The sequence below is a fragment of the Parasteatoda tepidariorum genome, chromosome 5 (genome assembly GCF_043381705.1).
Source record: "Parasteatoda tepidariorum isolate YZ-2023 chromosome 5, CAS_Ptep_4.0, whole genome shotgun sequence".
NCBI lineage: Eukaryota > Metazoa > Arthropoda > Arachnida > Araneae > Theridiidae > Parasteatoda > Parasteatoda tepidariorum.
The window spans coordinates 36,337,295-36,351,497 of NC_092208.1; the positions used below are offsets into that span (position 1 = coordinate 36,337,295).

At 30.6% G+C, this 14,203-nt stretch overlaps 1 protein-coding gene across 1 annotated transcript in view; it reads right to left on the reverse strand.

The window, feature by feature from the left end:
• LOC107445175 (uncharacterized) overlaps positions 1-14,203 on the reverse strand; it is an 82,904-nt gene that overhangs the window by 44,983 nt on the left and 23,718 nt on the right. Inside the window, exons 7-10 of the mRNA XM_071181030.1 lie at positions 12,494-12,575; positions 10,848-10,917; positions 8,578-8,623; positions 8-39 (exon numbers count right to left, since the gene is read on the reverse strand). Of these exons, the coding sequence (XP_071037131.1) occupies positions 8-39; positions 8,578-8,623; positions 10,848-10,917; positions 12,494-12,575 (230 nt within the window). The remainder of the gene's footprint in view (positions 1-7; positions 40-8,577; positions 8,624-10,847; positions 10,918-12,493; positions 12,576-14,203) is intronic.

Here is a 14,203-nt window from a genome sequence, read left to right on the forward strand (position 1 = left end):
TTCTTACAGCCTTTTATCTAGATCAGCTCTGCATTTTCCCTGAAAAAAAAATACAAATCTGTAGCAAAAATAATCTCTCTAAAGAAAGCGTTTTTTAAATGGTTTCAAGAAAATTAAAAGTATAATTATAATGTAATCTTGTACAGTCGCTGGTCAAATAATTAGATGTACTATAATATTCTATGTTAAATCTTAATTATAATGGGATACTATACAGCATTTTTGTTCGACTGAAACCGTTTTGTATTTGTTTATGTTCGTGTATCAATTGGTTAATATTGTAATGCAATATGTTAAAAATAAATACAAATAGGAAGTATATAAAGAATCTCTTGTGTAAAAACCCTTTACATGTATGCTTAAACATAAAAGTATAGCATATTAACTAGTTCAAAACATGTAACTATTAAAAAACTGCATTATTTCTAATATTTTGGTCTAATTTTATAGTATACTAGTATTAATACTTGCTACAACAAATATTCTATATTTACATAATATATCATCTACATTATCCAATTGTCGAATTTAAATTAAATGTCGTCTAATTTAATCAATTGTACAATCCTTTTGAGGATTGTACAATTGATTGAAAAACAAAACGGAATCACCCTAAATAACTTTTGTTTTAATGGTCGGATTTTCACTAACCAAGTGTCAATCTTAATGGTTTCTGGGGGTGACCTCAGATATGTAATTAATTAGAGCTAACTATTAAGTTACGAAATCAGACACAAAAACGTACTTTCTCTGAATAAACATGAATTTTTTTTTAAAACATTTGGATTTTTAACCGCAAAATATAGGGGGTAGCCGCAATCTGGGAAATATGGTCTCTATAGATTGGTCAGAACAGGAATCTAAAGTTCGGACCCCTCAATGTAAATTTCACTTTTCGCGTTTTTAGTAATATTTTTAAAACTAATCAAGCAATTCAAAGAAAATTGCACTCACTTATAAAACCCATTAACCCAAAGATAATTTCACGCAAAAAATAATTTTTAATGATTATTTATTATTTTTTATTATTTAATTTCAATGTGGATAAAAAAATTTTGAATTATGAGGTATAAAATTTGTTTTATATCGTAATAATCTACGCATTTTTCTATATCAAAATTTAAAGTTTCAACAGTTTTCATACGGTAGAAGCCGAGAAAAATTGAAATTAACTATTTTTAACAAAATAATTTGGCGACAATGAAGAAATATTTAAATTCGGTGATTAATCTTTAAATGTGGTTAACTTACGAGGACTTGATTTACGCTAGCGCAGAGTAAAATTTCATTCACATATTTTTTCTGATAACCGAAGGCTAATCCTTTTTTTAAATTATAAAATACACGATGTTTTTGTTTTTTTTTAGTTTTCTAAAAATTTATTCTTAATTTAATAAAGAGATTTAAATAAAACGTTTCATTGAATTAAAACATTTTATTAACGAATGTTGAGTTTTATAACAGCATGTTTCTGATAGAATGTAATTATATACCAGCTTTTTTATTTTAATTGTTAGTTTATTCTTTTAATAATTGATACAATTTCAATAATATATCAAAGTATGCTCAGATTTGCAGTAATATGCTAATAAATGTTTTCAATATTTATTTTATAATTATTAATACGAATGCGTAGTCAACATTTTCAAGCATCTTAAAACTTCTTTACATCTTATATATCGCCTTAATCTTAAAATAAATTTGTAAATTACTTGTCTGCGCGTGTTTCGCAGAAAAAATTTCTAACTTTTTATTAACGTTTCTCAAAATCTTATTTTTTATGCTACTAAATATATTATTTTTACATTAATATGCTAATCAATTGTTTTAGGACTTAAATTTATGTTTTCCTTTAAAATAAAATTAATTTTTAAATTATTGTTAAGTTCTTAGTGAAAGAAAGCTTAGAATTATTGCCAACTGGCTGAGAATTAAATCTTGTTAAGAAATGAAAAATATTCTACTAATCACTATATCATTCAATGCAGAACAGCTGACTATTTACTTAAGCATGCTATTGTTTTCGAAAAATAAGGATAAATTATTAATTTTATTTTTTTTTATTGTTTCTTTTGAGTAATAAAAAGTAAATGCTTATGTGCACAGTAAAAAAATACAACAGATTGTCTTGTTTTTTAAATGAACAAAAAACTATGGACATACAATTTTATTTTGACGTTCAAAGTACGCTCGCTAACTTAAAGAAAGTTACCCTTTTCTTTTAAAAAGTTGAAAATATCTGCTTAAAGATTTTTTTATATTATTTCTCAACTTTTGCACAGTTCAAAAAAATATTGCTATATATAAAAAATGTCCGATAAGACTTGTTTTGTTAAACAGTTACTAAAATAAAAAAATTGTAAAAAGATTCGAAAAACGTGCTATTTTTAGAATCATTACCTCAAAAATTGTTCGTTTTCTAACATTAGGATTTTTTTTCTTAAATAACCTGTAATAAGAGTTTTAATACAAGTTTTGAAGAAATAATGAATGCAAAATTTCAAATATAAAATGCAAAAATTACAAGAATGCGTAAGCTAGCTTTAATTAATACCTCAAAAACTGACAAAATCGTCGGCAAAAGAAGTTATCTTACGAAAAGAATGTCAGAGTTAAAAACGGTAACAAGTGTTACTCTTGTTTAATTTATTTGGTGTAGTATAAACCTAAATTTTTTTTTTTAATTTTTTTAATTATTTTTTTAATAAACTAATGAAATGAGTGTGTAAATGATATCCATTCGTTTTACGAGAAACCAAGTTTACTTAGTATTATTCGCAAATCATATGAAGTGCAAATTCTTGAGCTCTTCGTGATCAGTAGTTTCAAGAGTGAACTCTTATATTAGAAGGCAGCTAACTTCTTTAAAAATTCTAATTCGGAAAAATACCTGTTATTTTGCAAATGTTATAAAGCATGTGTATTTTTTAAATGGTTATTTATATAATTTTCACATTGGTCATTAGTTTTCTCCTGATGAAGCAAAAACGAAGACCCTGGAAGTCGAAAACTAAACCATTATGAATTATTATCTTCAATTTTTTTTTTTAATTCTCTAACCTTGCTATTTAAACTCTATGATACGCTGTCATATGCTTTTGTTTGAGTTAAAATATTGACATTTTTTATATTTTTTTCAATTAAAATACATCAACATAGTTAAAAAAATTAACATTCTTAAAGATTTGAACTCATTTTTTCAAAGAGCGAGTCTCTGACAATACTTCGGTGAATCATAAAAAATTAATTTAGCAGAATTTCTGAGTTAGTTTATCCTCTAAATACTTCCCCCCCCCCTCCACAATTAGTTGACGTACTGCTGACGCCAAAAACCGGACTCTAATTAGCTCAGCGTGAGCAGTCGGTTCAACGCACAAGCGACTAGAGGGCGGACGATTCCATAATGTTAAAAATAGGGAAAGAGGGAAATTACACTGAGAATATTGGTGGTTTTTTCATTCGCTTCCTTGGCGTATTGGCTAAATTTCAAAGGTTTGCCGTCACCGTTCGCATTTGCTTATGTTTATTTTTTGCGACGTTTGGTGTCATTTTCGAAATCGTACAAAATATCTTATTTGTTGAATTTTTTCGTTATGCTTTTGCTTTTATTATTGTTATCTGTTTTGCTTCTGTTGTTTTAATTTTTTTCTACCTTAAAGTAAGTTATTTTTTGTTATCTTTAATTTGGTTATTTGCGATCAGCAGTTCATAGTGGATGATATTCAACACAAATGTGTTGAATGTGAAAAGATATATTTAACGAGTTCCAATTTGTATAAACATATACGTCAGAAGCATCCGGATAAAAGTTTAGAAAATATGCCGTTCGGATCACGATCCGGCATCGAATGTACTGTTTGTAATGAAACATTTCCGTCGGAAGCGAAAATGGATTTTCATGTTGAACAGACACATGATATTAAAATTCAGAAGGAAATATTTTATATTTCTTCGTTAGACTCATTTTCTTCTTGGAAAAAAAATATTGAACATGAAAATCATGTAATGTATGTCCAGAATTCTGGATCTGAAGATAATGGTATTTCTAAAACCACCTACTACTATTGTCATCGAAGTGGAGTGTTTAATTCTAGAGGTACTGGTGAAAGAAACATAAAATGCATGGGTAGCAACAAAATTAATGCTAATTGCACTGCTATGATGAGTCCCCTGCTATGAATATCCCCTGCTATGCTAGTTTGGATAATCCAGTTTGAATCTTAAGCTTTTTCAATTTTAATATTGATCACTGAGTGGTACAGTACCTATTATCTTAAGTAGTAAATTTCAGATTTTAATAGATGGAATTGCATTAAATCTAAAGGTAAATGAATTCATGCTTTGTAATACCAAGGATAATATTGTGTATATATAATATATCGTCTNTTTTTTATATTTTTTTCAATTAAAATACATCAACATAGTTAAAAAAATTAACATTCTTAAAGATTTGAACTCATTTTTTCAAAGAGCGAATCTCTGACAATACTTCGGTGAATCATAAAAAATTTATTTAGCAGAATTTCTGAGTCAGTTTATCCTCTAAATACTTCCCCCCCCCCTCCGCAATTTAAAATTCGATGATAAATTGATTAGTTTTTGTAAAAAGAGACTGTTACAAAGCAACTGAAATAAAAGAACTGATAGGGAGGAATACATAAAAGTTTGCTACACTACACTAAATAAATTATTTACATTAAATAATCAAAATAAAAAATTTGCAAAATATTTATTTGTTTTATATAATTTTTACATTTAAAAATGAGAAGTTTTATGGCATTCAGCTAATTTATGCTTTACAATATTTGCAATGTTCGAAATGCTTAAAAGGTATCCACTTAAATCCTATAGGAAGGAATTCAAACATTTTGATTCTATTTATAATTTTCTATTTATTAAGCCACAGATTATTTAACCAAAGAATGTCACTGACTTATTAATCAAAAAGTTAAATTATTAATTTAACTCAGAAGAACTTAAAAGAGTTATCTACCACATACGCATTAAGTTTCAGATAATTTCTTTTATTAAACATTTTTACCTTATATAAAGCGGTGGGTTGAATAGTTCCTACCTACAGCATTAATTTTCAAATATTGTTACTAAGCTATTTTTTCGCCTATAATTTCTGCGACCATCTTCTAATAATTTCAGGAAATAAAAAAAATACCAATGAAAGGATTTGTTTGCATAAGTGCTGGAAATAGTTAAGGGTAGAGGGGTCACTTTATTTTCTCTAATTCAACGATTAAAACTAGTAAAATTCTAATTAAAATTAGCAAATATCTAAATAATCTACAACTGCAAAATACAACGATAAACCCTAAGTAAAATTTACTTTGCAATTTACTAAAGACCTCAAGGCATTTACTCCAACTTCTGATGAATTTACATTTTTTCAAAGATTTGAAACTCTTTTTTTTTATTTGACCTTTCATTTAAAATGTTAAGAATGTAGTCCTTAATAAATTAAGAACATTGTGGTATCAGTATGGATTGTAATTATAAAGTTATCATTAAATTTAAAATTAAATTTTGAAACCCAACATTTCGTGACCACAAATTTACAAATTGAAATAAAATATTGAATGTTGTGGTAAATATAAACATAATAAAATACATCTTCTTGGTTGCCTCCACATTTTTAACTTCTTAAGAGCCTTACGAACTCTACTTAAAATGAGGCTATCGTATCAGATGTCGGTAGTTATGGTGATAATAGTAAAATAAGTTTTCAAATAAAGGAATAAAACAAAGAAACTTTAGTAACGATATTTGGTTATAAATAAGTAACTGATCGCAATCGAAGAGCTTAGGGAAAAAACATGTTTGCAAAAGACAGTTTCGGAATGTATACATAAGGATGCTATTTGCAAATCACTTATTCAAGAAAACCATGTAACCTAAATATTTGTCAGAAAGAAATAATGCATATATAAACTAGTAACAATATAAAATTACTTAAAAATAATTTAAAATATAATGTGAAAATAAAATAAAATTGTGTGTTTACAGAGCAGCACTTCATCATGGGACACACTGTCTGCAAACACACAGGAGCCTTTCTGTTGTTAGTGGCAAAGCCAAAACTAACAGTGCCCCGAGGCCCCTAATGATAATACAAGCATAAAGAATAATAATAATTACCACATTAAGAATTATTACATCAGAATCACGCCCCAAATTTTTGGCAGGATCTTTTTTTTCTTTTCCTTTTACCTGAAAGACTTGAACTGAGGTGTAAAATCAATTAGGCCTACAGCTCTTCATAAATTTATAATAACTTACGTAAATTTTGTTTTAGTACAACAATTTTATACAAATAACATCTTTAAAAAATAAAAAAAATGTCAGATAATAAGTTCAATGTTCAAATTTTGAAATATTGTAAAATCAAAAATAATTTCATTTTCATTTCTTCATTTCAAATTCAAATTTTATTTTCAAAGTATTAAACAAAATACTATTTTCTTTGCCCAGAAAGCAGATCGAAAAGTTCTCTTCTTGGTTGCCTATAGCAACAGAGACACACGATGTTATGACGCCTTGTTATTCTTTCAGTTTCCTTATGGCTGTTTTAAATTTGTTTCACTTTCTATGGCGAGGTAATTTGGAATTTTTTTAAACTTTCGCCGTATATATAAATCCTTATTGCAAACCAATTTATGACCCAATCTTTTCGAAATTCTGTCTGCTCCTCCTATTTCAAGGGTCAGAATTCCAAATATATAAAAGAAAATATATGTTTATTCAGAGAAGATACGTTTTTGTTTCCGATTTTGTAACTTAATTAATAATTAGCACTAATTAATGAGCATCTTTGAGGTCACCCCCAGGAACCATTAAGCTTGATACTTAGTTCGTGAAAATCCGACCATTAGAACGAAAGTTATTCAGGGTGATTCCTTTTTTTTTAGGACTGTACACAAGTGCATAAAGGTATCAGTCGCGTAGAAACAATAAAGCTGTATATAATCACCTGATAATTAAGATTTTACATAGAATCTTTTAGTGCGTCTAATAATTTGGCCAGGGACAGGATATATCAAGAGCAAAGTCATCACGCACTCATCACTCAAACTTCCGATGTAGTTTTAAAAATAAATATAGCTATAGTGCTCACAGTTATTTAATTTTACTAACACCACTTGCCAATACCATCAAGCCTGATAAAGGAAACCAAGCTGTATGGGGGCAGAGGGAAACGTTTTTTGCTTTCAAGTGGCACCATCTATGACCAAGAATACAATTTCAGCCCCACACACGTCAAAGCTCATTTTACAGGGAAGACATATAAATTAATCCACCGATCGTAATTTTGACTTGATCCAGAAAACGATTAAACTCAATTTACCTTAGCAACCTCAGAGGAAATAATTTGTTATGAAAACTTGGAGGATTTAGTGACCTCCAAAAATTTAACATGCACCAGTTATATGCAATCACAAATTTAACATGCACGCACGGGGATTCGTCAATCGTCGGAAGTCGAACTCACGATCTCACGAACACGAGTCTACAGACCAGATTTTCCGACGCCATTGTTATTGTACTTCCCTCCTGTTTTATAATGGAGAAGTAATCCTCGTCTTTTCTAGTTCTGCAATAACATACGAAACTGTCTGGGCCATACAAATACTTCTTTTCTCGCATCAAATACTTCTTTCCTTGTGGATAGGTCTTTAATTTGAGATGTTGTTTAACTCTTTTATTTCGCAAATTACTATTGATAAAATGAATGAGTAGGTGATGAAAAAAAACACCTTCTCCAATTTACAGCAAGATGGATGATCTTTAACATTAGGCTAATTATTAGGCATCGGCTAAGGTGTAAACTTTAGCCCATGTTCTCCGCCATAGAAGTTACCAGATAGGACACGATGCTAAAAAACATTATATTGCTATTTGTAGTGAGAATCGTTGGTGGAAGTCAGTTTTTTCCTGCAAGAAAATGCATCAATTTAGGTCCAAAAACCTCAGAGTGAAAGTGTTTTAGAAAATAGGATGCTTGTCATTAATGGAAACACAGGACTATCCTTAGTAAAACTGTATATACTAAAAAAAAGCAGTTTCAGTCTGTTACAAAATTGAAAACTGGGATGATATTAATTTTTTTTTCTGGAAGGCATAGAAAATGATGCGCAACATCGTGTATTTCCGGCCATGCTTGAAGACGATCGATATATTGGCTATTAAAAGCAGTGTTTTTTTTTTTGTTTTTTTTACTAACCCGATTTTTTTCCTGTGAAGGTAAGGCAGGCGCTGTTTACTCATCAGAAATTGGTGTTTGGTTATAAACTCTTTTAATACTGTTACTGTTGTTTGGTTCCCGTTGAATCTCTTCGCGCCCAGATATGGCTCAAAATCAAGGTGGCTTTTTTCATGAGATATACTTCCCTAGTATTTAGTGACCCTTCAAGACTCATTAACTAATAAATATTATCAAAATGCTTAGACTTTAAACCTGTTATTTTATATTACTATTCAGACCATTATGTGGTTGCTCTTAGCAAATATAATTGCGAATAACATAATCTTTTACAGTATTTTTTTTAATAAAATAGTTTATAGACTTACTTCGATAGTCTCAGAAGCATCCCTAGAAACTTCGTAGAATACGTCACTAAAACAATTTGAGAAAATAATACATATTTATTTCTTTGTTTAACGTATCTTTAAATGGAAAATTTCCTTATGACTCTATTAACATCTATGTGTGTAAGCTACATCATGACTCGGTAAATTCTGTTTCTAGAAAGCTCTATCGCTACATGATATAGAGGTTTTGCGAAGATGCTATTTTCTAAAAATGCGATGAGTTACAACAGTTATTTATGACTTTTAAGTCGTGTTTAGCCTATTTTTAGAAAGTTTTTTCTTTGCCAACTCTGTGAAACATAAGTCAAATTAATCTCAAGACCTTAATACACTTATGGGAGGAGATAAATCAAAGGAAATTTATTAATCCAAAGTTTACGATCGGAATGAGATCGAATTCGATCGATATCGATAACTTTAACAATGTCGATTTGTGCAGCTGTGATAGCTGCAAAAGATTTGGATACAATGAACTATCATATACACTATTAGCCATTAAAATTGCCATTTCAGGAAGGCGACACACCACGAACGTAAAATTTGCAGGAAGGATAAAGCATGTTGTGGTATGCAAATGATTAGCTTATCAAGCGCATTCATGTAAAGCAGATAGTGGTAGCGACACCTACAATGTGTATAAAAGAAAAGATTTGACAGAAAGTTTCGCATACAGAAAATAAATTTGAGCATTGTTCTTTTGTAAAAAAGTCTTTGTTATGCCTCGTGAAAGAAGGAGAAATGCCTAACAGCACGTGTCTGAGTTTGATCGAGGTGGAATTGTGGCCTACCGGAATTTTGGTTTATTGCACCGAAGCACAGCTGCTCGCGTTGATCGAGATCGCATGACTGTTAGCAGAATATGGAATCTATGGGTCATATGGAATGCTGTGCAGAGTATCAGGGCTCCTCCCCATCACTAACAGTCGAAAAGACGGACATGTTACCCGCATGGCCTTAAGGGATCGTACAGTTGCGTCACGAACCCTGAGTCAACAAATGGTATCAGTTGCAAGACAACAAGTGTTTGCACGAACAGTGCGACGACGTTTGCTGCAGCATGGACAGTCAACTTGACGACCATAGCTTCGGCTTCGGCTACCTTCGAAGCTGCATAACATGCAGGAGCACCTCCAATGGTATGATCAACCATGAACTCGAACGCAGAAATAACATAACGTCATATTTTCAGACGAATCCAGGTTCAGTATACAGAATTATGATGGCCGCATCCGTGTTTGGCCCATTGGCAGCTTACATTCGACATCGTCATACTGGCCCATCACCTGAACTATTGGTATGGGATGCCAGTGGGTATACGTCTAGATCACCCCTTGTTCGCAATGTTTGCACTTTGAACAGCAGCCGTTACATTTCTGATTTTTTAAGGCCAGTTTCTCTGCCTTATCTTAGAGGTCTCCATAATACTACGTTTCAGCAGGGTAATGCACGATCGCATGTTGCCTGCACTGTCCTGACCTTCCTTGACACAGAGCATGTTCACCTGTTGCCCTGGCCAGCATGTTCTCCTGATCCTTCACCAATTCAAAACGTCTGGTCAATGGTTGCCGAACGACTGGCACGACACCACTCGTCAGTCACTACTGTCGATGAATTGTGGCATAATGTTGATGCGTCTATGCTATCTAGTCTCTGTTCGACTCGATGCCAAGGAGAATAACTGCTGTTATTGCTGCCAGGGGAGGCAGCTCTGAATACTGATTACTCAGGATACAAAGATCCTGAAAATTTAATGACTTGTTTTTCCAACTATAATGTATGTGCCCAATAAATACCATTCTATTATTTGCATTAATTCGTGGTGCAGCAATTTTAATGGCCAGTAGTGTACTTTTTTTGTTGTTATATTATTGCTTCAAATTTCATTTTAGAAAATAATTTTAATTAAATTAAAATTATAATTTGATTGCAGACATAAGAACATGAAAATATTGCAGTTTAGTTCTTATGTTCACAACTCTTTATACATATAGTATTAAATGAGTAACAATCTAATGTAACTTGAATTTTGATATAATAATAAATAAAACAAAAATTATCAATTTTCCATTCATTCAAGCAATCAATAGCCAGAAAATGGCAGAAACTTATAATTTTCAGAAATTTTTGCACGCCCTTGCATATTTACAGAGGTCCATCTTTTTAAATACATTGCACGAAAATTAAAAATAATATTTTTTTCATGTGGACATTTTTTTGTTGAAAAATTAATTTGCGAATTAAAAACTTACAAGCACGCTGGTCTACAGTTTTGGATCTGACATTCAGAAATTTCTTTCGCTTTTTCTGGTGCAATCGTCTCTGAAATAAACAAAGAATATTACCATTTTAATGATGCCCATCAATTACTTTATAATTTTATCAAAAAAAAATTTTATCAGTATCTTGCAAGAAACTTGCAAGAACTGCAATAACAATAAAATTATTGGCATCTAATTTTAAATTCTACAAATAATCGTGGTTTATGAGCTAAATATTCACGAATTTCTTAAAATACATTTCGATTTAATGTTAACAACTAACGTATCATCGTATATATTAACTACACTACTAACGTATCAATTGCATCGAAGTTTTGGACTCCAGAAACTTTTTTGAAAATTTATTCGATTGATTATTGCAGTAGTTGTTCTATATGACGATCACTGACGTTGCTGCGAAGTCTGCACTAATGTAAAGAAGGTTTCCGGTCGTAATTAAAGATGCCAAGCATGCTTTCGATTTCTACCAAAACGACGACAATCAGTGCTTTGATAGCCGCGATGGCTGAGGGGATAGGGGCTTCGCCTTCCATTGAGGTGAACAGGGCTCGAAATAAAATTAAAAAAATTAAATAAAATCAGTGCTTTTCGAACCTCCAATGCGTTTGCAGGCTCACACCAATTAGAAAAAAGTCACACTGATAGTGATATGATAAACGTGGAGGTCTTGCTGGGATTCACGCGTTCCTTGAGAATATTACACCAAAGTGATTACGTACACGGAGAATATAAAGTGCAAGGACGTCCTCACGCATGAATCACATACTTCGCTGCGTTGAGGTTGATCCACTTAGTAACAATTCAAGGACCTGTTGCAGATAAACAAGGTACATTGATGCATTCCGGCAGCCTCGTAAGCATTCAAACGCTTAATTCAGATAGGAAACAGATAACCTCCACCTTGCGTCTCCTCTTGTTTGCGTTTTTCGTGATTTTACCCCTTTTAATGATCCTCTGTTATAATGTAAGTTTTCATACTATTGATGCCTTTTGTACCCATTTATGGAAGATTCTATTTATGTTTCTAGCACTTCATTCTAACTTCTGTTGCATGTTTATGCTCGTTTTGGGTATTTTCTCCAATGGAAATTATTTAAAAATATCTCTCACAGTGTATTCGCTCCTAAAGAGTGTGTCTATTCATCACACAAGAAACTAANGGAGCTGCCAAGAATGCTGCTATCGAAATGGCAAATTAGCTTGAAACATTAAAATATTAGTTTCAAAAACAGGATATTTAAAGATAAACTTAGTCAAATTGTATAAAAAATGTGTCAAAACAGTTAGGTACATATAAAAAACTAGTGGGATGTTTATATGTATATATATATATATATATATAGTCTCTCGTGTACGAATGAATGTGTGGTTTTCTTTTCTCTCTAAGATTTTCACATATTTCTAGATGATTTCTTCTCTTTAGAAGTAAAGTCAGATCGCGGACTTTTATCCTTTAGATTTTTTCTAGAAAAAAGCTTAAGAGATTAAACAAAATATAAAAGATTTTTCGATACTTTTCTGGCAATTGCAATAGGGCTTTTGCTACTCATCACATTGTAAAAGACTTAATTCTGATAATCTGTGGTTTAGTAATTTGGTAAATAAAACATACTCACTCTTACGGTTTCGCCCTTTTTCGTTCTGCTGCACTCCACGGGCAGTCATAGTAATGTTTTTATAGCATTCCTGAATGCACTCCTAAAATTTTATTTAAAAAGAATGGAGAATAAAGAAAGTAAGTAAAAATCCTGTAAGTAACATAGAGAATAACTCATTTTTTTCTGATTTCGTTTCATTTTGTCACCCACCCTCACACAACCATCCCTTTTTTCTCAAATCCCTTCTATATAATCTTCTAAAAATTCAAGCGAATTATTTTGTTGATCTTAACTACTTTCAAAGTTTTTTCTTTTAAATATTATTGATTGCACTTCTAAATACAAGAGTTCTGTGAAAAAATGTGACTATTTTTGTTTTGAATTCCCACTGAACAGTAATTTTTTAAATGTTCAACTGCTCAAGATTTATCGCTGCCTTAAGCAGACGGAATATATAGCATATAGCAGCAGGTGAAATATATAGCAGAATATGCAAGCAGGCGGAAAATGTATTAGGGTGTCCCATTTTGACGTTTTAGACTAATTTTCGAATTTCAAAGTACCTAAACCCTCATAAGGTTTGTTTTACTTTTCTGAGTTAGGAACAAAAATAATTTTCACTTAAACAATTTTAAAATATCCAACTCTCACTTTAAATGTTTAACTTTTTAAACTTTTTGACAGTACATTCACGACAGACATCCTTATAAGATAAGACATCATTAATTTGAAACTCTTGGCGCCATAAAAATTTGGTTTTTAGATTCTCAATTCGGAATAAACGAAATCATGGTATTCCTTTATTTTCAAGCATCCCTTACTTCATTAGAGATTGTTTGATGAACTGGAAATTAGTGTTTTTTTCTTCTTCAAACATTTATGGTCGGCTTATTCTATTTCTTCACTGTAGTCTGAAATTAAGCTAAATACCTGTCGAAAGTTTTTTTTCTTTTTAACCTGTGCAAAATTAAACAAATTTTTTTAATTTTCATTAGATTTCAATATTATCTATTTAATTGCCAGCTTTAATTATAAATCTTAAGGTATTACAAAGTAATCTAATTTAGTATCAATGTTTGTTTTTTTTTAACCTTTTTTCTTAATTGGGCCTTTATTCTAATAAACCCGCCTCCTCCACTCCTGGCCACTTACTCTTTCCCATGCCATAATTAGCATTTTTTTTCTTTCGAAAGTGTGGTATGAGAATTTGCAAATCTTTAAAATCTTAACCTTTAAAAACGAAAACAGTCTTTGGTTAAAAAAAGTTCCCATCATTACAAAGAATTAAATGATGTTTTTATGAACAGCTTGAAAGTTATATATTATCATCACCTTTGATTTGACGAAGAGTTTTATAGTTAACTCTCATTACAATTCTTAAGAAATGTAATTATCTATTTCTGAGTTATTCTTTTACAGACTGATGTTTTTCTGACTTTTTTCAAAATTTTGAACACTATCAGTTGAAATAGAAAATAATATTATCAAGAGATAATTCAAAGCTGAAATAAACAAGCATCTAAAATGGGTGTCAACACTCAAAGTTAACTCATTTATTTCATTCACTAATTTTTTTTAAAAATATTTTTGGATTTAAAAATATTTTTAATTTAATAAAAATATTTTTAACTTCTAATTTTTTATAAAAATATTTTTAATTTATGTTTTGAAATGTGATTAGTTATATAAAACTCAAAACAATAATGAATTGTGATAAGAGTGAAAACT